The sequence below is a fragment of the Sapajus apella genome, unplaced genomic scaffold (genome assembly GCF_009761245.1).
Source record: "Sapajus apella isolate SASKATOON/1434 unplaced genomic scaffold, GSC_monkey_1.0 scaffold86, whole genome shotgun sequence".
Taxonomy (NCBI): Eukaryota; Metazoa; Chordata; class Mammalia; order Primates; family Cebidae; genus Sapajus; species Sapajus apella.
The window spans coordinates 699,542-726,071 of NW_022437026.1; the positions used below are offsets into that span (position 1 = coordinate 699,542).

General features: G+C 37.6%; 1 protein-coding gene across 8 annotated transcripts; it reads right to left on the reverse strand.

Annotated features, from left to right (window-relative positions):
- Positions 1-4,346: 4,346 nt before the first annotated feature.
- KLRD1 (killer cell lectin like receptor D1) lies at positions 4,347-11,678 on the reverse strand. Of its 8 annotated transcripts, none has more exons than XM_032254346.1 (6): positions 11,216-11,678; positions 9,808-9,900; positions 9,601-9,663; positions 7,275-7,426; positions 6,053-6,156; positions 4,347-5,208 (listed from the first exon to the last, which is right to left on the reverse strand). In XM_032254346.1, the coding sequence occupies exons 1-6, from the start codon at positions 11,220-11,222 to the stop codon at positions 5,088-5,090; spliced, it is 540 nt and encodes a 179-aa protein (XP_032110237.1). In that variant the 5' UTR covers positions 11,223-11,678; the 3' UTR covers positions 4,347-5,087. The 8 variants fall into 8 exon arrangements, 6 of the variants coding, with proteins under 6 accessions (XP_032110237.1, XP_032110236.1, XP_032110238.1 ...); XR_004261608.1 differs by having other exon boundaries at positions 4,740-5,208; positions 6,053-6,159; positions 7,271-7,426; XR_004261610.1 differs by having other exon boundaries at positions 4,740-5,208; positions 6,053-6,159; positions 7,337-7,426; positions 11,216-11,483.
- Between the last annotated feature and the right edge of the window lie 14,852 nt (positions 11,679-26,530).

Genomic DNA, 26,530 nt, shown 5'->3' on the forward strand with positions numbered 1-26,530 from the left:
TATTTTCTTTTTAGTAGAGACAGGGTTTCACCATGTTGGCCAGGATGGTCTCCATCTCTTGACTTCGTGATCCACCTGCCTCAGCCTCCCAAAGTGCTGGGATTACAGGCGTGAGCCACCACACCTGGCCAATAGTCACATCTCTAAGGAGTGTCATCCATTCTTTATTTTCTGCTTCTCTCACAGAAACCATTGCTTTCTTTTCCAAGTTTTCCACTTCTGGTCTTACGTTTCAGGCTTTTTCCTGGTTTTGTGAAGTACCAAGTCTCAAACCGTGTTAGGTATTTTGGCATTTATTGTTGAAGTTTTCGCCTTCAGTGTTTACTATGTCTGTGATTCATTTATGCCTGCTAGTATTCTCTTCTGAGTATGTTAAAGACTAATCTCCCTACCCTCCACTGCAGGTGTTCAGTGGTAGACAGGAGTAAGTGGTCTTTTACAAATTTATTTCTTTATTTATAGGTAATTTGAAGGTTGTGGTACTCTGTCTCCTAGAGATGTTGAAAGGGTAGGGTATTTTGTGGTTTTATTTGCTCTTCTTATTGATTGTATGAGATTGGGGGAGAGACAGGAGATATTTGGGAGTAGGCAACCATCTCTGCAATGAGAGAAACAGGATTTAGCTGCTATAGTATTTGTTAAAGTGCCCTTTCTCTTAAATCCTTACTCTGAAATCTATTTCATACTTCAAACCAATCAAAGGTTGTATGGAAGACTTATCATAAGCTCTCAATAAATAAGAATTCTAAAATGTTAACGTCAGAGTCATTGTGTTCTTAATGTACATGTTTACTTTCTTGTAGCCTGTCTGTATAATTTATTTAGCGTTTTAGCAAACAGCTGTCACCTATGTTGGCTAAAAAATGTAAGTCTAACCATTTTAATGTTGGAACAATTAAAACTTTCACACTGGCTAGAGTGCAGTGGTGCAATCTCGGCTCGCTGCAACATCGGCCTTCTGGTTTCAAGCATTCTCCTGCCTCAGCCTCCGAGTAGCCGGGATTACAGGAGCCAATCACCTAAGTTTTGTATGCTGGTATTTTTAGTAGAGATGGGGTTTCATCATGTTGGCCAGGCTGGTCTCAAACTCCTGATCTCAGGTGATCTGCCCGCCTCAGCCTCCCAATGTGTTGGGATTACAGGCATGAGCCACCATGCCCAGCCATTTCTACTTTATTTCATTGGTCACACAGGTCAACCCAGTGTGGAAGGAAATTCAACAAAGGTATGTACACCACAGGTAGAAATCATTGATGAACATCTTGCAACTTGCCTATAACACATAATTTGTAGATTTTTACCCTTTAAAATGAACACAGATTGATAGTAAGAACCATAACTGATTACACATAACAAAATGTATAAGTGCATTTACAACTGGTAAGAAGTGACCTGGAAAAGATTAAAGCAGGAAGTAGAATAATGGCCTTAGAGTCTCACCTCACACACTTGGGCACGTGTTGGCAAACTGGCCTGTGGATCAAATTTGTCTCACCATATGTTTTGTCAGTAAAATTCTTTGGTAACACAGTCAGACCATTGATTTTTGTATTTTTTATGTCTTCTTTAGACTATCATGGCAAGGTTGAGTAGTTTCAACAGAGAATGGCTCACAAAGTTGAAAATAAATGCTATATAGTTCTTTGAAAAAAGTTTTCAACCACTGGTTAGGATATAAAGAGAAAAGTTTCAGAAAGTCAAAAATTATAGAACTAACATTTCCAGGTATATGTAACTGAAAGGAATTATAAGGTTTCAACGAACATACTCATGAAAAGCTTTTAATAAGGGAAAGGAATATGTTACAGTAGGAGAAAGACAATTCAAATCAGCAGTGTGGGACCAAGAGACATCTAGAAACAAGCTCTTCAGTGTTCTTATTTGTACAAAGACACCCTTCATCTCTGGATGAAACATGATATTTGTGTGATGAAACTTGGTTTCAGAAGAACTGAAACTGAAATTTCCTGCAGTCTTGTATGTCCATCTGGTCACATAGCAGACACAAGATTTGTCATTATCTCAGGTGGAAGCTATCAATAAACAAATTGACCCTAGATTCCACTGAGGGATTTTGAACTTTAAAGAACTCACTATAAACCATTAGTTAGGCTAATTAGCTAACTAATGGTTTATAGTGAGTTCTGACCGAACTCACTATAAACCATTAGTTAGGCTAATTAGCTAACTAATGGTTTATAGTGAGTTCTGACCATATCACGGCCAAGAGTCAAAAATAGACACCAAGGCATCTCTGGAAATAAACAAAGAGCTGTCCCAGTTCAGCTATAAAATAACTCACTTTCTTATGCATGCATTATGAGAATTAGATGTCACTAACTGATATGGTTTGGCTGTGTCCCCACCCAAATCTCATCTTGAATTGTAGTTCCCATAATCCTCACATTTCGTGGGAGTGAGGAGTGGTAGTGCGAGTGACAGTGAGTTCTCACTAGATCTGATTATTTAATAAGGGGCCTTTTTCCCTTTTGCTCAGAGCTTCTCCTTACTGCTGCCATGTGAAGAAGGAAGCGTTTTCTTTCCCTTCTGCCATTATTGTAAGTTTCCTGAGGCTTCTTCAGCCCTGAAGAACGGTGAGTCAATTACATCTCTTTATTTTATAAATTACCTAGTCTTGGGTATATTTTTATTAGCAGCATGAGAACAGACTAATACACTAATATTGTGGGTGAGCAACAGCTGTCTGAGCCAGTGGCTTTGAGGTAAAAGAATTTACCAAGACAGTTGTAGGTAAGAAAGGCAGATTCATTAAAGAAAAGTAGGAAAATCTGTTTCCAGGGAGGCAACAGGCAGCATCAGCAGAAGAAAAGCTGACTGCAAAGAAACAAAGGCTTTCTGGGGATGTTATGGAATAGCATTTATGCTGTATGCTGCAGAGGGCTTTGTACAGTACTGATAACGCCAAGGTTGCAGTGAGTTAACTTACAGGTGTCTGGTGATACTTAAGCACATGGCCCACATCCTGGACCATGAAGAAAGGCAGACTAATAGCTTATCTGCTTTCTTTTTCTGCTTTCCCCTGCTCCCATCAGCCTGACTCCTTTTCCCTAATTAGGACTTCACAACTAATGGAGGAACCAAGAATTAATATACTGGGGAAGCCAGAAAATAATTACTTGTCCTAGCATATGTCAATTAAGGAACCAAAAGGCAGTGTTTAAATTATATAAACTGGCTAGGCACAGTGGCTTATGTCTGTAATTCCAGAACTTTGGGAAGCCAAGGCAGGCAGAACCTTTGAGCCCAGGGGTTCAAGACCAGCCTCGGAAACATTGAGAAACATGTTATGATATCATTCTACAAATGATATGAAAATTAGCTGCACATGGTGGCTAGCACCTTAGTCCCAAGTACTCAGAAGGCTGAGGTGGGAGGATCACCTGAGCCCACGAAGTCGAATCTGCAGTGAACCATAATTGTATCATTGCACTATAGCCTGGGAAATGGGAATGAAACCCTGTCTCAAAAAATAAACAAATAAAATAACATAAACTATGAAGTAGCAGTTGTAACATATTTTTAGGATTATGTGGATACAGTAGACATAACTCTAAAGTGGTTTCTAATTGGTACCCCAGTGGCCTAGTGTACACCTGCACCATCCCTTCCCCTTTAGTTTGAGTAGGATTTGGGGTTATGATGGGATGTTACTCCGTGTTTAGATTACACTAAATGACAAAGATGAGGCAGTTTTTCAGATGCAATTAAGATTCCAAATCCTTCGCTTTTTTGTTTTTGAATAGTCTTGCTCTGTCACACAGCCTAGAGTGCAGTGGTGCACTCTTGGCTCACTGCAACCTCCACCTCCTAGGTTCAAGCGATCCTCTTGCCTCAGCTTCCCAAATAACTGGGATTATAGGTGTGCACTATGATGCCCAGCTAATTTTTATATTTTTAGTAGAGACAGGTTTCACCATGTTGGCCATGCTGGTTTCGAACTCCTGACCTCAAGTGATCTGCCCACCTTGGCCTCCCAAAGTGCTGAGATTACAGGCATAAACCACCACATCCAGTCCAAATTCTTCCATCTTAAGTCAATCAAAATGATTTTTTTCATCACAACAATGATGAAAATAGACCAGCTTTGATTCATAAAAGAGAAAAACACTCTTAAGTGTTAAAACAGAAGACGATGCCTCATGAGAGGAGGTCAAGGAGATAGAATAGTTAGCACACAAAAAATATCGATAACCATTACATGCTTGCTTATATTATTTTAAATTTTTTAATTAAAAAATATATAATTTTGTAATCACATGGACAACAAAACCAAAATATTACAAATCTCTAGAAAGTGCAATTCAAAATAAGCTGTCTTAGTTCAAATTAAACATATGAAAGATATTATTTTTCATCCTATGTCTTTTGTAAGTTAACTGAAGTGCATTTTTCCTAAATCAGTCTTCATACAAGAATGTGAAGAGGGCCAGGGATGGTGTTTCACACCTGTAACCCCAGCACTTTGGGAGACCAAGGTGGGAGAATCACTCGAGGCCATGAGTTCAAGACCAGCCTTGGCAACATAGCGAGACCTTGTCTTCACAAAAAATTAAAAAATAAAAATTAGCTGGGCATAGTGGCATGGTGCCTGTAGTCCTAGCTACTTGGGAGGCTGAGTCAGGAGGATCACTTGAGCCCAGGAGTTGAGGTTGTAATGAGCTACGATCTTACCACTGCACTCCAGCCTAGGCAGTGTGAGTTAAATTTTATTTTGTAAATTTTATTTGATGTGAATTAAATTTTATTTAAATTTCTGCTGAGAATTAGCAAGAATGTAGATAAAGTTACATAAATCTGCAATAAAACGACATCAAATTTAACATTAAATATATACATCAAATCAAAATACAAAATTCTTTATATTAACTTTATAATTTCAAATGTAGATGTACAAATTTCATCAATTGTAAAACACATTGTTTCACATATATGACAACTGTCTAAGACACTATTTGAAACATTTATAGATTCTAGAAGTAGACAATATGTAATAATATAACAGGTGAATGTATCATTATTAGTAATGTTGGGTCTCTACTCTCCACCTTCTCTGCCCCAAGAAACATTTAAATGACCTGTTGCTTACAGATAAAACGATTTTTAATTTCACATGGTTCATCTACAGCATTTCCCTTTGGATTATATGCTATGCAGTTCTTTCGATTAGAAGTTTCAAACAATGGAAATCTGTAATGAAGAAGAAAATGTTAACATATGGAAAAAGGAAGTGAGAATGAACAGGGAAGTTTTCAATTAAATAATGTAACCTTTAAAAGCATTTGAGTGAGATATTAACATATCGAGTCCTTTTTTCTTTTTCAGTGACCACAATTTTCATGATTCTCTAGTGTAATGCTACAAAATACCCAGTTGTTTTCTCGCTGATCAATATCACTGAGGCCAGGGATTTTTCCTTTTTGTTTTTCTGTTCTCATTAATGGTTTAAATGTGTGAAATGCTTCACTTCTATTTTGTTCAAGATGTATTATCCAATCTAGTCTAGGGAAACAGAAACAAGCCAGAGCATAAATTTTGTCCCTGTGTGATGTTGCAAATCTCATGTTTATAAATGAAAATGAGATTCAAAAAGTTCACATATACAGAAAATAAATCTACAGTATACAAAATACAAGAGGATGCTGAGAATATTGGAGTCTACTGGAATAGATAAAATAATGGATATACTGTTTTATCTGGACTGCCTCTGTGTATATGAGTATCTGTACATGCACATATACTGCCAAGTGCTTGTACTAAGGCAAAAAAAAAAAAAAAAAAAAAAAAAGCACATGTTAAAGTTCTTTTATGGCCACAAATACACTAACTATGTCACTTGAACATAAACTTGGATGTTCTAGGTGGATCTAAAACTGTTATTTTGTTGTACCCTTTCCTTTTTCTGTATTTTCATGCCCTAGACAAGGTTATGTCAGCTACAGTGCTCCTGGATCTCCTGGATCTGACCTTTGCTAGTCACATCTAAGGACAAATTCATAAAGAGCAAAACAGGTAATGACTGGCAGAAACTTACAGATGCCGGGAGAGTGCAGAGCCACTCTCCCATAACCAGGCGTTTTGTTCTTCACTGTACGAGAGTCCGATCCAGTAAAATTGTTGACTGGAGCTCATAAAATCCTGCTTCAAGTCAAAGACAATTACATTAATTTTAATCTACTCTGGGAATAACAGATTTTGAAGGAAAGTCAATGTTCAGAATAAGATTCAGCCTGTCCATCACACAAAAGGTACAGTCACATGACTCAAAATTCTCATTTATCTGGCCCATTTATATATGGATAAAAAATACCACAAAGTCTCACTTCTTTAAGAATTAAAAACCTTATAAAAGGAGATAGAGTCTTCATGTAACACTTTCTTTACAAGGGATCAATTAAATTTTATTCCAAAATAATAGTATTCTGAAGGATGAATCTCATGAGTATAATCTACTCAACCAATAATCAGCACAGGTGCTGCATGCATCTGGAGAATTTTTTCACTTTTTCTTATGGATTTGGCAATTAGGGCCATGCATGGTAGCTCACACCTGTAATCCTAGCACTTTGGGAGGCAGAGGCAGGTGGATCACCCAAGATCAGGAGTTCAAGACCAGCCTGGCTAACATGGTGAAACCCCATCTCTACTGAAAATACTGGTGGCATGCACCTGTCATCCCAGCTACTCAGGAGGCTGAGACAATAGAATTGCTTGAACCCAGGAGGCAGAAGTTGTAGTGAGCTGAGATCATGCCAGTGTACTCCAGCCTGGGCAACAGAGTGAAACTCTGTCTCAAAAAAAAACAAAAAGAAAAGAAAAAAATTTAGTAATTTTTCTTACCATATTTTCCATACTAGCTTATATGCCAGAAAGACGACAAAAACTATAAAATTATTTTTTAAAAAGAAATTTAATTAAAAGAGCTAAAAATCACATTTAGTTGATTCTTTAAGTAAAATGGGTAAATATAATGACCTATTATCTAAAATGGGTAAATATAATGACTTTGAATTCTTCCTGAAAAGTTTCTTTCACTTTATTTGGCACTTATCTTGATTTGTATTCCTATGACATAAATCATCAAGGAATTTAATATAGATTTTACAATGACTATTTTAAGGTACACAGAATCAATAACTCAATTCCAATATAACCATCCACTTATGATCTGATTAATTACTTAAAGTATTTAACTTGTTTAGATAGTATATTTTTCTAGATCAAAGAAAATGTAGAAAATCAGACTTAGTACATGCCAGTTCATCTCTGCTTTGAAGCTGAAGAAGACTGGATTTCTGAGAAGCACAGAGATGCCTACTTTCATTCCAAGTTTTAGATTCACTGGAAATGAAGTAACAGTTGCATTGATAACCAATCCATTTTTCCTGGCAAGAACAGCAGTCAGAGTCTGACAGAAAAGATAAAACATAACTAATGACATAGGAGATGACATTTTCTTCAATGCCATTTCATTATTCAAAATTTATTTGCTGTTTATTCTTTTAACATTCTTTCAGAATCTACTGTATATACCACAGTTCAGGGGCTATTATTGTGAACTAATTAGACATGAACATAATGTTTTTTCCTCATGCAGATTATATTCTAGAGATAGAACCGGAATTATATAATTTTCAATAATTTATTAACGATACTTAACGATGATTTAGGTAAGTACACAAAAACATTAAGTATTTTAAAACAGCATGTGTAAGTAAGTATTTTAAAACAGCAGAGTGTAAGATGAGGGGCAGTTAGAAGAACCTTTTTGAGGAAGTCACTCAAAACTAAGTACTGTAGCATAAATAGAAGTTAACTAGATGAAAGAGACTGAAAGAAGGAAAACATTTTAGCATGTTTTCTGAGTCAGAAAAGAATATGGCACTGGTCAGGAGTGGTGGCTCACACCTGTAATACCAGAACTTTGGGAAGCTGAGGTGGGCAGATCACTTGAGGTCGGGAGTTCAAGACCAGCCTGACCAACATGGAGAAACCCTGTCCCTACTAAAAATACAAAAAAAAAAAAAGTCAGCTGAGTGTGGTGGCGCATGTCTGTAATCCTAGCTACTCGGGAGGCTGAGGTAGGAGAATCGCTGGAAGCCAAGAGGTGGAGGTTGTGGTGAGCTGAGAGATTGCACTACTGCACTCCAGCCTAGGAAACAAAAGAAAAAAAATTTCTCAAAAAAAAAAAAAAAAAAGGTGGCGGGGTGGGATTTTGGTTCATTTGAAGAATTTTGGTATATTTGAAAGGGAATATAAATGAATCAATTATCTTGAGTCTTAATTATATAGTTTAACAATAATAGTGTTTTCAACATTTGTTATCCACAGTAATAAAAAGCATGACATAGCATAGGCACTCAAATCTTTGCTGTATAAATAAATGGTGCTGAAGATGTTCCACCATTTATTTATTTATTTATTTACTTATTTATTTATTTACTTATTTTTGAGACAGAGTCTTGCTGTGTTGCCCAGGCTGGAGTGCAGTGGCGCCATCTCAGCTCACTGCAACCTCTGCCTCCCAGGTTCAAGCAACTCTCCATGCCTCAGCTTCCTAAGTAACAGAGACTACAGGTGTGCACCACCATGCCTGGCTAATTTTTGTATTTTTAGTAGAGATGAGGTTTCACTATGTTGGCCAGTCTGTTTTCAAACTTCTGACCTCAAGTAATATGCCTACCTCCAGCCTTCCAAAGTGCTTGGATTACAGGCATGAGCCACTGTGCCCGGCCAAGATGTTACACTGTAAATGAAGCACTATATAATCACAGAAGATGGTGAGACAACTTGGGGTGCATTTGGAAAAAAATATATTTAGAAAATCTGGGCTGGGTGCTGTGGCTCTGCCGGGCAGAGTGGTTCATGCCCTTAGTCCCAGCATTTTGGGAGGCCAGGCGGGTGGATCACCTAAGGTCAGGAGTTCAAGACCAGCATGCCCAACATGACGAAACCCTCTCTCTACTAAAAATACAAAAACTAGCCAGGCATGGTGGTGGGTGCTTGTAGTTCCACCTATGTGGGAGGCTGAGGCAGGAGAATCTCTTGAACCCAGGAGGAGGAGGTGGCAGTGAGCTGAGATCGCGCCACTGCACTCCAACCTGGGAGACAAGAGCAAAACTCAGTCTCTAAAAATAAAAGAAAGAAAGAAAATTGGACTTTGAGCTGGCTTCCATTGGATAAGTAAGGTTTAGAAATCTGTGCACTATATTCTGCATCATTTAAGAATCAAAAGGGAAAAGTAATGAGATGCAAAAGTATAGGTTATAAGCAAATTCAGGCCGGTAATGAGGATTAATTGTAATATTTTCTGTGGTTTATTTTTTGTAACCTAATGATGAGCACTCATATATTTTCCATTTCAGATATCATTTCCCTGATTAGTTAAATGTATAAATGATGCACATTCAATGTCATTTAATCCTGTTTACATTAGAGAACAGCAAAATGAGACTATCCTACACTGGCAGGCAAATTTCTATTACTAAGTATAACATTCTGTCACGCTTCTCTGTGTGAGAAACAAGAAACTACTTGTTTCATCCTTTACCAATGCTAAGTTTTCCAAAAAATTTGACCTACCTTTCTGGAGTTCTATGTTGGGTCCTGGAGTAAATGCTGACTCAATACTCAGTTTAGTAAAAGCTGTAAGAAATGATTAGAAATTTGTTTAATTAGATATGGGTTTCTGAAATAACAACATATTAACATTAGTAAGATGAAGCGTTTATTATTAAATGATGTCATCACAATTTTGATTTTTATGGAGACTTGCTTAGAAGAACTTACAATTTTTTAGTAAAATTCCCAGTGTAGCCATCAACGAAAGGCATATTATCCCTAAGGTCCCAGAAATCAGCCTCCAGAAAGTGGCCTTAAACACTGTAAGAAAGACAGACAGGGTAATGACTTAAAAAGCAAACACAGGAGCTGAGTTCTTAAAAGCAGGAACTAGTTAGAGAGAATCCAAAACATTCTTTCATTTGATAACGGAGTCAGCTTGCCAATAAAACACTGAAAAATGAAGACTTTCCAATCAGGACTTCACCCAATACCAACATTTTTATGTGATGTATCTTATTCTTCAGGGAGATTATTCAAACATTTTCTTTTCTACCAGCTCTGTCTCAATAAAGTGAATTTACCATGTATGTTTAAAACTGACAGAGAAGCTTAAAGATCTGGAGGAAGAAGATATTAACAGGCACCAAGTTGTGTTTTATGAACTTACAGAATAGCCATTTATTTTTATTCTCTCATCAAAATCGTAAGTTAGTATGATTCTCATTAGGTAGATGAGAAACATAAGGTCCAATAATAATGTTATTTTCTCAAGGTATCAAAGCAAGTAAGTATCCAAGTCAGAAATCAAATGAAAGTGTGTCTAGCTCAAGAATCTTTCATTTAACTTAGTCTACCATTGTCACAATAACACTACCTGAGAGTGTCCTCTCGTCATCTCATTGCAGTTTTGCTCTGATAAATGTCTAGCTGCTCATGGCTTCGTAGAGATATTATAGGGAAAAGAAGACATAGGAACATTCTGGACTTTGTGTGATAACTCCTTCTACAATCAACAGATGGGTGATACCTTGGAGGCCTGGGTTCATCTCACAGTACATTGAATTATGATACACAAACAATCTTTTTTTCCCCAAGAACATTACATTTGTTCACACTCAAAATTGCTTGTTTCTAGGCTTTTCGCCTAAAACATTTCAACATTAGGAGATTCTGTGTTAACACTGCCACACTCTCAAATAATGATGTTGTCATTAACAACAGTACAATGTGTCAAACTGTTCATTTGTGTAATTTTTGGATGTCACAACGTAAATAGTAAATTTAAAACTTTTAAGCATTGCGTCATTAATATTTGACACTTTCTATTTCTATACTAGAATTCTGTTGCTCACAATTAACCAGGTTAAAGGTCAGTTCTTGTTCAGAATTTAGAGGTAGCCCTGCCAGAAGCCATTCTTTAAACCTGTTACAAAAGCTTCATGGAATCATTTCTAAGTTAAACAATGAAGAATCCGGAAAATAAAATGAATGTGGAAAGTGCTAATGCATGAAAATCCTAAAAATATCCACTGTTAATCATGTCCTTTTCTCTTAAAGCACTACCCCAAAATTAGCCAATCCAAGAAATAGCTTTTCTGGTTATTTTTAATTTGGCGATTGAAATCACACATACCTGCCATGAGAAGTTATGTTCCAAGAGCGATGTAGAGAAGGCACGACGTGTACTTGTTTAGAAAGAACAGCGTTGAAATGTTGGAGCTGAGCTGGAGTTGAAAGACTCTGAAAGTTGAGTATGAAGGAATTTAGCAAGAAAAAAATAGAATGAAAAATTGTGTATTTAAATGATGTTTTGGAATTATCTATTGATGAGCCATGTACTACAGTACGAATAAGAAGCAGTAAAATCACAAGCTTCTAACGTGTTCCAGGAACCACAATACAGGAAATTCTCACAGTACTTTTGTAATATCAACACTGTGGTAAGCACTAAAGAAGCTGAGAAGAGGTGAGAGGGAGTTTTGTTGTTGTTTTGGTTTTAATGTTTGAAGATAGAATTCATTTTGAAGAGTTATCTGGAAAATGAAGGAAATGATTGGCAAACCAAAGGTAAATTTACTTAGTATGATAAAATTACTCACAGAATTTTCCTCTTTTAATAATAACAAACATTTATTACTTAGCTTGTACTTAAATTGTACACAATTTAAAGAACTTGGCATATGTTAGCTCATTCATTTCTGTAAATGGTTTGATAGTAAAGATATATAAATATCCTCAATCTATCAATGAGAGAACTGAGGCATACACAGCTAAGTAATTTGCCCAACGTCGTGTAAAGTGGGATTTCCCTGTCTCACTCTGTTCTTCTGATCCCTACCTAATTACCCTGGTCACAACAGGAAAAGTTCAAAAACGTAGAACTGGATGGGTTTCCCACTTGATGTCTCATTCTCATTAGCCCTAAAGGCTTTGGTCAACACCTCACTTTTCATTTCCTTGAAGTTCTTTGAACACGACTTTAGCAGCTTTATTTTCTTTATTTTTACTAATACACTAATTATTATATTGTTTAGTGTGTTATCTAATTCAAATACTATACTGCTACTTCAATGTACAATTTTTTTGTCTACAGAAGAGTAACCTTGTTGATAGGAATATCAAATGTGGAACAGGTCAAATTTCCAATGTGGAACAGATTGGCTATAATAAGAAACTTCAAATGACAGATTTCGATCTATGACTTAGTATCTGGAAATACAATCTACCATGCATCCTCATACAAAAGCAGACCCTCAATAAACTTTTGTTTATTATATTGTGTATATTGTTTATGTTCAAGCATTATAATATTACTATAGATAAACATTTTTGTAAAAGATAGGCTTTCAACCAACAACAGAAAAAAAAAAAAAGACTACTTTGATTTCTCAGTTTTTATGAGGTCAAAAGCTTTCCATCTTTTCAGTGTGCATTGTGTGTACAGAGCTGGTTTCATTGCACCACCAAATTTGTAGAAATATAAATCCTTACTGAAGAATATAAGCATAAAATCTACTTCATCCAGAATTTATGCAAATCTGAGTTGAAGTGATTTATTTAAAAATCCTTTGCTTACTTGAAACCTATTCATTTTCAGTTTTAGTGTTAGAAAAAGCTAATCTAGAAGAAACCTATCTGATATTGATTATTTTTCCCCCATGTAAAATTGCCTTAAAATACAGGAGTTTAAGGGTTTGCTTTTATTTTTTCTCTTGAAATAGTACAAATTTATGCCAGAATGTGCAATAGGGATTATTACTACACTTTCATTACTAACTGAACCACATTTATTTAGAAGTTATTCTAGGTTTTTAGAACCATGTTTGGTGAGAATACATCCATCAATCATTGCCTTTTTTTTTTCTTCTTAGTTCACTGACTTACAAATAAAAATCCAACAAATGCAAGTTTCATTCAAGAACTCCAGCCTTAAATAAGATATCTATACACACCCACCCACCCCCACACACAGACACACACATACACAGAGTAAGCATATCTATATATACATATATACCTCCTTCCTTTAACTCTTTCTGAGCTGCCAACTCTGATTGTCCTTTCTATTCAGTTTTGTACGTAGGCAGGTGAATGGTTGCCAGGCACTGTGTCTCCTCCACTCATCTCCACTTGTTCCTGAGGTTATCATTGCCTTGCCTAGGTCCCTTGGAATATTTGGGGAACTATGGCCAACTAGTTATCTGTATAGCTGTATCTGTGGGTTCTTTTTTGTCCAATAACTGCTGAAAGCCTTGCTGTTCTCAGACAGGCTAGTAAGGAAGTGCTGAATAATCGTCACCAGAGCCATCCTCGACAAATGAACCTTGGGATTCTCTAGAGTCTAGCAGTCTCAGCCCTAAAGTCAAGTAATTCTGAATGTTGTGCTTTCCCCCATTTTCCAGAATTACTCAAAGTGTTATGCTCCAGTCCCCTCCTCTAGAAACTAGATTCAGAAAATCTGTATTGTGTTCCACCTTCCAGTTCCGATTACACTTCCTTTCCTACCTTTATTCCACACACAATTCCAAATAAAGTTTGCACTCAAAGGATTCCCTGGGGCTCCTACAGAGAGAACCCAGACTAAATTCCGATGAAATTTCCAGCTTCACTTATATAAATTTGCTTTTGAAAAGTTAGGTATCCTGCCAAAAGAACATCTTTCTTTGTGGGACCTCCCGTCCACTAGTAGCCACTGCAGGAAGCCACCCTCTTCCTCCCCTGCTGTTTACTAGTGCTTTTGTTCAGAGCAAGTGATGACTTCAATAGCTAAGCCAACTTTTAAACCTCAGTCAAGAGCCAGGAAAATAAACTAAGGTTCACTTAAGATATAAACAGTGGAGTCTTTTCCCTACCTAAAAATTTATAATTAAAATGTTGCAGAACACAATACTAGTATACATTTTAATATCCTCAAGGAAGAAATTTATTTTGATCTCACTGCTTTTAGAAAATGTATTCTTTGAGTGGGAAAAAAAATTGCTAGCATCAGGCTACAAATTGTTCTTTTAACAGGGAGAGAGGGCTCCCTGAGAAAAAATAAAAGATGTTACTGACCTGGTAAAAATCTTATTGTAAACATGCTAATAATAAACCTACTAGCTAGATAGTGGTTTTTGCTTGCAAAATCCTTATCAATTGAATGATTTTAGCAGGATGTATTAGAGTGTCTAAAATTGTTAGTGAGTGGTAAAATCAAATAAAAATGTAAAACTAAGGCTGGGCATGGTGGCTCACACCTATAATCCCAGGACTTTGGGAGGCTGAGGTGGGTGGATCATTTGAGGTCAGGAGTTTGAGACCAGCCCGGACAACATGGACAAACCCCGTCTCTACTAAAAATAGAAAATTAGTCTGGTATGGTGGTACACACCTGTAAGTCCTGCTACACGGGAGGGTGAGGCATGAGAGTCTCTTGAACCGGGTGAACTGAGATCACACCACTGCACTCCAGCCTGGGTGACGAGAGCAAAACCCCATATCAATAAAATTTTAAAAAAGCATAAAACTAGAATCTGTGGGTTTATGGAGAATGGGTTCCTGGAAAATGTCACATAAACTATGTGGAACCATAGCCATGTAACCATCTGAGCATAAAATAGAGATGTGTCATGACCAACGCGCCTTCCTGTGTGTAAATGGTGCAGCCATAAGAGACCTTATATGTTTATCTGTTTGTTTGGGCCACAGTGTGTCCTAAGGGGAAAGTAAGAATGAGAAGCTGCCCTGGCAGACCTGGGTTTTCCACTGTTTTGTCTGCATCTCACAATTACTGTATAGCTGAAATTATGAGTAAAGCATGATATGGGGTGAAATCTCTGAGGATGCTTATGATTCTGATTTGACAATCCAATCCTTTGCATTACTTTCTTGAAGAGCTGGTTAAGTTTTGTCCATGTAGATAATGAGAAATATGCATATAAGTATATGTATAGAAGCCAACACTCCTTGCCTTTCATCGTATAGCAAAAGTTATCATTGCCCCTCTCATATATGTAGGAAATTTTGTTGTACTTGGACAGACTTTCACATCTGCAGGCCTCGGGCCTTCTTTTCCCCCTAGATCTGCTAAAAGCTTTACCACCCTCACACCAATGGATCTCAGAAATGTACATATAAATATCCAAAATTATTTTGCATATCTTATATGAAAAGGCTATTTGAGGATATATGTCAGAAAAAGAAATGTGTTGTTGAGGTTCAGGACGTATCACCCCAAAATATGATAGGAGACCAGAATATGTCACCCCAAAATATTTTTCTTTTTTGGCATATTTCAAGCTGGTTATTTTGAGATACTGCAGACACAAGAGTAGCTCATGTGAAAATCTGCCCTTTTGTAAAGGAAAATGACGTCAGTTGAGGAATCTATATTAGCAAAATTATCTATATCAGGAAAAGGGCTGCTCTTAAACAACGTTTTTTTTTTTTCCCCTGAAGGACTCTTATTTACATAACAAGAAAACCTTTATTCAACAAGTTTCCTCACCTTCACCCTCCCACAGCATGTCCCTATTCCAGAAGCCCCAGTCCCTATTCCTTTATGCAGTTCAGGACGCCACGTAAATATCAATCATCTAGCCCTTCATTGAGTTTCACATTTTTGTAGGACCCAAGACTACGAAAACTCCCCTAATATGAAAGAAAAGAGGAAAAGCATGAAGGTGAAGTGGTGAATGAGAGTAGGCAGATAAAAGAGGTCAAGGAAGCAGGACACAGTGCTTCTGACATGAAGGTTCTCATGCTGTGACTGAAGCCACCTCAGCAAAATTACGACAGTGAGAGAAATCTGACATAGATGATTCGATCTTACTTCTGACTTCCAAGCTGCCCTTAGTCATTACTGGGTGTAGGCCGAGCTAACTTCAGGAGGAATTTAGTTTATAGTGTGATATTGTGCTGGCCTAGAGCCAGAACCGGAGCAAAACTATTTTATAAAATGCAAAACTGTTTTTAGATAAGTTGAAATGGCTGCCCCATTCTCCTTACAATAACTACTATCCTTGGCCTCTGTAAATAGAACTGCCAGTTTGTTCTTCAAAACTATGTAAAGCTGCTTACCTTTTCTTATCAGTAACTGCTCTCTGTGGCCCTAATGTGACAGGCAAGCAGTCCTAACCCATGCCATCTTGGCTCCTGCGACTTGTAATAAGTAACTAAGGTCTGTGATTTCCACCTTAACCAGATAATGTGTAAACAAATGTTTATCTTGACTTCTGTAAACCACTTAAGTAACAAACGGAATGACAAAAGCCCCCTGGCCCTTGGAATGTCCGGAGACCCCCACCCTCATCTCTGCCCAGGAGGTAATTTACAGAATCCACTAGCCCTCGGAATGTCTGAAGCCTTTTCATCCCCATCCCCGCCCCTCACCCCCACTCCCAAGGTGGTTTTTCGGGTATAAAAAATCGTGGCACCCTCCTGTTGCCACCACAGGTTGGAGAGACGTGAGTCCTCTGTGGTCGCCGGCATAATAAATGACCCTGCAACCTGGCATACTTTTGTCTTGTGATAACTTTCTACACTCGGTCAAATACAACAATAGTTTAACCTTAAGGCAAGGATGGTAATAGCCCTTCTCAAAACTCAACCGCTTTTGACAAACTAAGAAAAGGGCCACAAGGTTACGATTATGAGACGTACCTGAGCTCTGCTAAAGTGTAGATGTAGTTCTATAATCACGTACTGCTCAGGAGTCATGTGGCTAGTGACCTTCCCAATTGCTCCTATAGACACCATTACTATTATAGATGCTAAGGTTGGTTTCTTTGAAATGCTTTTTCAGACTGACCCCATCTGGACTCCTGGCTCATGACTCAACTAATCCTGTGGCCCCACCCAGAGGCAAACTGAGGGCATGAGGACCATTTTCTACACCTTCATGGTTTCACCACCACCCCCCACCAACCAATCAACAAGAACAGCCATTTCCTAACCCCCTGGCCACCATATTGTCCATAAAAATGCTAGCCTTATGGAACCAAGTTGGAAAACACTCTTCAGGATACTTACAGCCTAGTAAGACAGGCCAACATTCAAATTCAGGAAATACAGAGAACACCACAAAGCTACTCCTAAGAAGGGCACCCACAAGGAGCATAATCGTCAGATTCACCAAGGTTGAAATGAAGGAAAAAATGTTAAGGGCAGCCAGAGAGAAAGGTCGGGTAACCCACAAAGGGAAACCCATCAGACTCACAGCAGATATCTCTGCAGAAACCATACAAGCCAGAGGAGAGCGGGGGCCAATATTCAACATTCTTACAGTAAAGAAGTATCAACCCAGAATTTCATAATCCAGCCAAACTAAGCTTCATAAGTGAAGGAGAAATAAAATCCTTTACAGACAAGAAATTGCTGAAAGATTTTGTCATTACCAGGCTTCCCTTACAAGTGCTTCCTGAAGGAGGCACTGAACATGGAAAGGAAAAGCCAGTACCAGCCACTGCAAGAACATACCAAATTGTAAAGACCATAGACACTATGAGGAATCTGCATCAACTAATGAACAAAATAACCAGCCAATATTATAATGACAGGATGCAATTCACATATAACAATATTAACCTTAAATGTAAATGGGCTAAATGCCCCAATTAAAAGACACATGCTGGTAAATTGGATAAAGAGTCAAGACCCATTGATGTGCTGTATTCAGAAGACCCATCTCATGTACAAAGATACATGTAGGCTCAAAATAAAGGGATGAAGGAATATTTATCAAGCAAATGGAAAGAAAAAAAAAAGCAGAGGTTGCAATACTAGCTTCTGATAAAACAGATTTTAAACCAACAAAGATCAAAAGAGACAAAGAAGAGCATTACATAATGATAAAAGGGATCAATGCAACAAGAAGAGCTACCTATTCTAAATATATATGTAACCAACAGGTGAGCACCCAGATTTATAAAACAAGTACTTAGAGACCTCCAAAGAGATTTAGATTCCCACATAATAATAGTGGGAGACTTTAACATCCCAATGTCAATATTAGACAGATCAACAAGACAGAAAATTAACAAGGATATTCAGGACTTGAACTCAGCTCTGGACAAAGCAGACCTAATAGACATCTACAGAACTCTCCACCCCAAACTAACAGAATATACATTCTTTTCAGCACCATATCTCACTTATTCTAAAATTGACCATGTAATTGGAAGTAAAACATTCCTCAGCAAATGCAAAAGAATGGAAATCGTAACAGTCTCTCAGAACACAGTGAGACCAAATTAGAACTCAGGATTAAGAAAGTCACACAAAACTGTACAACTACATGGAAACTGAACTACCTGCTCCTGAATGACTACTGGGTAAATAACAAAATTAAGGCAGAAATAAGTTCTTTGAAACCAATGAGAACAAAGACACAATGTACCAGAATCTTTGGGACACTGCTAAATCACTATTTGGAGGGAAATTTATAGCACTAAATGCCCACAAGAGAAAGGAGAAAAGATCTAAAATTAACACCCTAACATCACAATTAAAAGAACTAGAGAAGCAAGAGCAAACAAGTTTAAAAGCTAGCAGAAGATTAGAAATAACTAAGTCACAGCAGAACCGAAAGGGATAGAGACATGAAAAACCCTTCAAAAAAAACCCAGAGAATCCAGGAGCTGGTTTTTCAGAAAGATCAACAAAATAGACTTCTAGCCAGACCTAATAAAGAAGAAAAAAGAGAAGAATCAAATAGATGCAATAAAAAATGATAAAGGGGATATCGCCACTGATCCCATAGAAATACAAACTACTATCAGAGAATACTATAAACACCTCTATGCAAACAAACTAGAAAACCTAGAAGAAATGGATAAATTCCTGGACACAAGCACCCTCCCAAGTCTAAACTAGGAAGAAGCTGAATCCCTGACTAGACTAATAACAAGTTCTGAAATTGAGGCAGTAATTAATAGCCTACCAATTGAAAAAAAAAAGCCCAGGACCAGATGGATTCACAGCTGAATTCTACCAGAGGTACAAAGATGAGCTGGTGCCATTCTTTCTGAAACTATTCCAAACAATAGAAAAACTCATCTTATGAGTTCAGCATCATCCTGATACCAAAACCTGATAGAGATACAACAATAAAAAGAAAATTTCAAGCCAATATCCCTGATGAACTTCAGTGCAAAAATCCTCAATAAACTGGCAAACTTAATCCAGCAGAACATCAAAAAGTTTGCCAAGCACGATCAGATTGACTTCATCCCTGGGATGCAAGGCCAGTTTGACATACACAAATCAATAAATGTAACCCACCACATAAACATAACCAATGATAAAAACTACATGATTATCTCAATAGATGCAGAAAAGGCCTTCAATAAAATTCAACATCCCTTCATGCTAAAAACTCAATAAACTAGGTATTGATGGAACATATCTCAAAATAATTAGAGCTATTTATGATAAACCCACTGCCAATATCATACTGAGTAGACAAAACCTGGAAGCATTCCCTTTGATAACTGGCACAAGATAAGGATGTCCTCTCTCACCACTCCTATTCAACATAGTATTGGAAGTTCTGGCCAGGGCAATCAGGCAAGAAAAATAAGTAAAGGGAATGTAAATAGGAAGAGAGGAAATCAAATTATCTCTGTTTGCAGATGACATGATTGTTTATTTAGAAGACCCCATCATTTTGGCCCAAAATCTCCTTAAACTGATAAGCAACTTCAGCAATGTCTCAGGATACAATATCAATGTGCAAAAATCATGAGCACTCCTATACACCAATAATAGACAAATAGAGAGCCATATCATGAGTAAACTCCCATTCACAATTGCTACAAAGAGAATAAAATACATAGGAATACAACTAACAAGGGATGTGAAGGACCTCTTCAAGGAGAACTACAAACCACTGCTCAAGGAAATAATAGAGGACACAAACAAATGGAAAAACATTCAATGCTCATAGATAGGAAGAATCAATATCATGAAAATGGCCAGACTGCTCAAAGTAATTTAGATTCAGTGCTATCCCCATCAAGCTATCATCGATGTTCTTCACAAAATTAAAAAAAATACTTTAAATTTCAAACTAGAAAAGAAGAGCCTGTATAGCCAAGACTATCTTAAGCAAAGGGAACAAAGCAAGAGGCATCATGCTACTTGACTTCAAACTATACTACAAGGCTACAGTAACCAAAACAGCACGATACTGGTACCAAAACCGATATATAGACCAATGGAATAGAACAGAGGCTTCAGAAATAACATCACACATATGCATGTATCTGATCTTTGACAAACCTGACAAAAACAAGCTATGGGGAAAGGAGTCTCTATTAAATAAACGGTGTTGGGAAAACTGGCTAGCCATATGCAGAAAACTGAAACTGGACCCCTTCCTTACACCTTGTGCAAAAAGTAACTGAAGATGGATTAAAGACTGAAATGTAAGACCTAAAACCACAAAAATCCTAGAAGAAAACCTGGGCAATACCATTCAGGACATAGGCGTGGGCAGGGATTTCATGACTAAAACACCAAAAGCAATGGCAACAAAAGCCAAACTTGACAAATGGGATCTAATTAAACTAAAGAGCTTCTGCACAGCAAAATAAACTATTTTCAGAGTGAACAGGCAACCTACAGAATGAGAGAAAATTTTTGCAATCTATCCATCTGACAAAGGGCTAATCTCCACAGACTCAAAGAACTTAAACAAATTTACAAGAAAAAAACAACCCCATCAAAAAGTGGGTGGAGGATACAAACAGACACTTCTCAAAAGAAGACATTTATGCAGCTAACAAACATATGAAAAAAGAACTCATCATCACTGATCATTAGAGAAATGCAAATCAAAACCATCTCAATGCAAACCAAAACCATCTCATGCCAGTTAGAATGGCAATCATTAAAAAGTCAGGAAACAACAGATGCTGGAGAGGATGTGGAGAAATAGAAATGTTTTTACACTGTTGGTGGGAGTATAAATTAGCTCGACCATTGTGGAAGACAGTGTGGCAATTCCTCAAGGACCTAGAACCAGAAATACCATTTGACCCAGCAATTTCATTACTGGGTATATACCCAAAGCATTATAAATCATTCTACTATAAAGACACATGCACATGCATGTTTATTGTGCCACTGTAAGCAATAGCAAAGACTTGGAACCATCCCAAATGCCCATCAATGATAGACTGGATAAAGAAAATGTGGCACATATACAACATGGAATACCATGCAGACATAAAAAAGGATAAGTTCATGTCCTTTGCAGGGACATGGATGAAGCTGGAAACCATCATTCTCAGCAAACTAACACAAGAACAGAAAACCAAACACCCGCATGTTCTCACTCATAAGTGGGAGTTGAACATTGAGAACACATGGACACAGGGAAGGGAACATCACACACGGAGGCCTGTTGCAGGGTCGGGGGCTAGGAGAGGGGTGGCATTAGGAGACATACCTAATGTAGATGATGGGTTGATGGATGCAGCAAACCACCCCAGCATGTGTAGACCTATGTAACAAACCTGCACATTCTGCACATGTACCCCAGAATTGAAAGTATAATTTAAAAAATGCTAGCCTTCAAGCCTTCAGGGAGACTTGAGTGATAACTCCAGTTCTCCTAAGTAAGCCAGCCTTGTGTCAATTAATCTTTCTCTGCTGCAATACGGGTGTCTTGGTGGATGGATTTTGCCTGTGCAATGGGCAGGAAGAAACTGTTGGGCAATTGCATGAGAAGGGAGGCTGCACTGAGTGACGCTTACCTGCCACTGACATCAGCACTTCCCTGCATCAATATTCGGAATTTTTATGGGAGTTGAGTAAGTGTCTTCAAAACAACCCACACTTTGTATAGATGAGAATAGTCATACCTTGTTTTATTGCAGCTTACTTTATTGCACTTTGCAGAAATTGCATTTTTTACAAATGGATTATTTATGGCAAGCTTTTGTCAAGTAAGTCTATCAACCCCATTTTTCCAACAGCATGTGTTCAATACATGTCTCTCTGTTGCAATTGTCAAATTAATTTCAAATATTTTCATTAATATTATATATTTTATGGCAATCTGATCAGTGCTTGTTGATACCAAGCTTGTAATTGTTTTCGGGTACCAGGAACCATGTCCAGATAAGATGGTGAACCTATTAGTAAACGTGTGTGTTCTGCTCCACTGACCGGCTGTTCCCCATCTCTTCCTCCTCTCCTCAAGCCCGACTATTATCTGAGATACAACAATACTGAAATTTGCCTCAGGTGTTCAAGTGAAAGGAAGTCTCATGTCTCTCAATTTAAGTCAAAAGCTAGGAGGACATGTCCAAAGCTGGGATTAGGCTGAAAGCCAGGCTTCTTCCACAAAAGAGTTAGCAAGTTGTAAATGCAAAGGAAATGTCTTAGAAGGCAATTTTAAAAGTGCTACTCCAAGCGAACACACAAATGATAAGAAAGCCTAAAAGCCTTATTGTAACAGGACTGCTAAGTTGCCATGCCCACTTTGCAGCAACAGACCAATATACTGACAGCAGGTTTGCAGCAGAGAAAGAGTTTAACAAACACAAGGCACGGAACAAGGAAATGGGAAGGATTCTCAAGCATCAATTTGCGGAGGTGTTCTGGGCAAGAGTTTTTAAGGGATTGTGGAAGGCAGGGGTTGGAACATTTGGGATCATCTACTGGTCAAGGTTAAGGGGGTTAAAATCATCAGGATGTGGTAACGACATTCTATCATGAGTCAGCTTCTCACTGGCCCTCCATTACTGGCTGGTACTAGTGGTTTTGTTGGTATGCAGAACCTAAAGAACAAGTTCGAACAAAAGTTTATCTTCTCACGATGTCTTAGATTTTATCTATGGAGCAGAAAAAGCAAAAGGCCTACATTATCCTGGGGTAATAAGCTACAACTGCTTACACAGAAATGAGTCAAAGGACAAGCTGGCTTAATCATTGTTGCTATTGTGTTGCAAGCCTAGTTGGATTTTTCCCCCTTAATTCATTTTATAAAATTTGGGGGTGGGGGACATTTCATTATTGAGGATGTGGAGAAAGTTGTAGTGGTCTGCATTAAATATCAAACCAGTCACAACATTCCCTTAAACCAAAGCCTAATCTAGAACCCTAACTCTTTTTAATTCTATGAAAGCTGAGAATGGTGAGGAAGCTGCAGAAGAACACTTGGAGGCTAGCAGAGTTTGGTTCATGAAGTTTAAGGAAAGTGGTTGTTTCCATAACATAAAAGTGCAAGGTGAAACAGCAAGTTCTGATGTAGAAGCTGTAGCAAGTTATTCAGAAAATCTAGCAAAACTAATTGGTGAAAGTGGCCACACTAAGTATATTTTTAATGCATACTTCTTCCTTATATTGAAAGAAGATGCCACCTAGAACTTTCATAGCTAGAGAAAGGAAGATGATGCCTAGTTTCAAAGTTTCCAAGGAGAGGCTGTCTCTCTTCAAAGGTGCCAATGGAGTTGGTAACTTTAAGTTGGAACCACTGCTCATTTATCTTTCCAAAACTTTAGGGCCTTAAGAATTATGCGAAATCTATTCTGTCCAAGTTCTACAAGTGAATAAACAAAGTCTGGATGGTAGCACATCTGTTTATAGCACGATTTAGTAAATATTTTAAACTCACTATTGAGACTTACTGCTCTGAAAAAAGATTATACATTTAAAATACTACTGGTCATTGACAATGCACCTGGTCACCTAAAAGCTCTGAAGGGGATGTACAAGGAGATGCATGTTGTTTTCTTCCCTGCCAGCACAACATCCATTCTGCAGCCCTTGAATCAAAGAGTCATTTCAGCCTTCAAGTCTTATTAATATTATTTAAGAAATGCATTTTGTGCTATAACTACCATAGATAGAGATTCCCCTGATGGCTCTGGATAAAGTAAATTGAAAACCTGGGGTGGAGTCACTATTCTGAATACCATGAAGAATTTTCATGATTGATGAAAGGAAGTCAAAAATACAGCACTAACAGGAGTTTGGAAAAAGTTGATTACAATTCTCATGGATAACTTTGAGGGGCTGAAGAATTCAGTGGAGGAAGTAACTGCAGGTGTGGTAGAAATAACAAGAGAGCTAGAATTAGAAATGGCGTCTGAAGTTGTGACAGAATTGCTGCAATCTTGTGAGAAAACGTGAATGGATGAGGAGATGCTTCTTACGGCTGAGCAAAGAAAGTGGTTTCTTGGGATGGAATCTACTCCTATGAATATACATAAACTTAGTTGATAAAGCAATGGCAAGACTTTACGGGATTGACTTCAATTTTGAAAGAAGTTCCACTGTGGGTAAAATGCTTCAAACATCATCATATGCTACAGAGAGTCTTTCATAAATAATCAACCAGTGCGCAAACTTCATTTTCTTTTAATTTTAAGAAATTGCCCAAGTCATCCAGCCTTGAGCAACCACCACCCCAGTCAGTCAACAGCCATCAACATTAAGACAAGACCCTCCATTAACAAACAATTAGGACTAGCTGAAGGCTTAGATGATCATTAGCATTTTTTAGCAATAACATATTTTCAAATTAGGGTAGATATACTGATTTTTAAGACACAATGCTATTGCACATTTAACAGAATACAGTGTAATATAAACATAACTTGTATACATTAGGAAGCCAAAAATATTTGTGTGATTTATTTCATTGTGGTGTTTTAGAATCAAACCCACAATATCACCAAGACATACCTATCTTCTGCATTTCCTTCACCCAAAAGATATTGTAGCTAGTTTTCTTATCATTATCTGGAGATAAATTTTCTTTGAAAAAGACAGCATCCATACTATTTAACTTCATCTAGATACCTCTGTTCCTGATCAAAGTCAAGAATTCTTGCATACTTTTAGCAAAAAAAAAACAAAAAAACAAAAAAACTTTTTTTTAAAAAGCAGAATGGAACCCTAACGGTTACATGGAAAAGACTATCTCTGAACCTTGGTTTGGTTAAACAAAGGAAATCTTAGATTGATTCTTGGCTGGAAAAGTAATAAAACATCTTTTTATACCTTTAGAGAGAAATCTGATAAAAATAGAACCAGAATGAAAATTATTTCCCTTGGGGCAGGACCAGAGTGAGCACAAGTGGGAAATAGAACTGTTAATTTTCATAATGAGAAATTTCAAAATCCTTCTGTACTATGGATTTTTAAAGCATATGTATGTATTACTTTCGTTAAAAAATAATTAAGAAAAAATATCGAATCTCCAAGAAGCATAATTACTAACTACATCAATCACCACAAACAAGTTCATTTTCCCAATTATTCCTTTATTCAACTGTGGAAATGGTTCTGGTTTGACGTCACATTGTCTTTGTAACTCAGGGCTTTCTTGACTCTTGGCATTTTGTGTGCTAAAATGATGAAGTCCAATTACGTGTTCCTCAATTATATCATTAGCACTTGAAATATACTATTAGATGCAAAGTAAGACTATCAATTTAAGTTTCTTAAGATATATATGTACCATTATTATAAAAGTTTGTTGCACAATAATATTAGACACATGATATTTGAAGAAAGTGTTTTCTGAATTGATCAGGGAGGAAAAAAAGTTCAAGTAAGTGACTCCTTTGTTGATGGAAAAACAAAGGAAACACATTCCAGAGAAAAAGTAAAAAGTGCTAAGTCAAAGTGACCAGGGCATAGATTATATATTTCATTTGGGAAAATCTAGAAGCAATCACTAGGCTAGCAACTGTGTCAAAGCAAGAGGCCTTAGGACTTTCACTTGGGCTGCAGATTCAGAACCACTTAGAGTAGATCACCCTACATCACTCCCTTTTGTGACTGAATAATACATAGAAAGGATCTCCAGTGTTTGATCAGAAGAAAGTGAGACAAAGACCCAGAAATAATTTCCCATTTGTGAAGGGAAAAGAAGAAAATTCCACTTCACTATAGCAGAGTAACAACCCTGAAAAAGCGTTAGTGTTGCTGAAACCGAGGCATCCTTCAGTTTTGCCTGGTTTGAGAATTATGTTACTATAATGTATATAGTTACATAACATAAATTCCTTTGTGTCAAGCTTCATCCAAGAAATCATTTCCATAACATTGACACTAACTAGGCAGGATACAAATTACCCTGGCCAGTGAACAAGATACACTGATTGGCTCAGTTGGGATCCAATTTGGATATCAGAGTGAGTCCAACTTCAGTCAAAATGAAATGGAGGCTGGGTGCAGTGGCTCATGCCTGCGATCCCAGCACTTTAGGAGGCCAAGGCAGGCAGATCACCTAAAGTCAGGAGTTTGAGACCAGCCTGGCCAACATAGTGAAACCCCATCTCTACTAAATACACAAAAATTAGCTGGCGTGGTGGCATGGGCCTGCAGTCCCAGCTACTCATGAGACTGAGGCGGGAGAATCACTTGAACCCAGGAGACAGAGGTTGTAGTGAGCTGAGATCACACCACTGCACTCCAGCCTGGGTGACAGAGTGAGGCTCCGTCTTAAAAA

Excerpts from the sequence above, each read along its gene's own strand:
- KLRD1 (XM_032254345.1), bottom strand. Across the intron at positions 9,664-9,807 it reads GGGAATTTTACTAAAAAATT|CTTTTACTAAACTGAGTATT; the intron begins GTAAGTTCTTCT and ends CATTTCTTACAG. Across the intron at positions 5,209-6,052 it reads TCTGCACTCTCCCGGCATCT|ATTTCCATTGTTTGAAACTT; the intron begins GTAAGTTTCTGC and ends TCTTCATTACAG.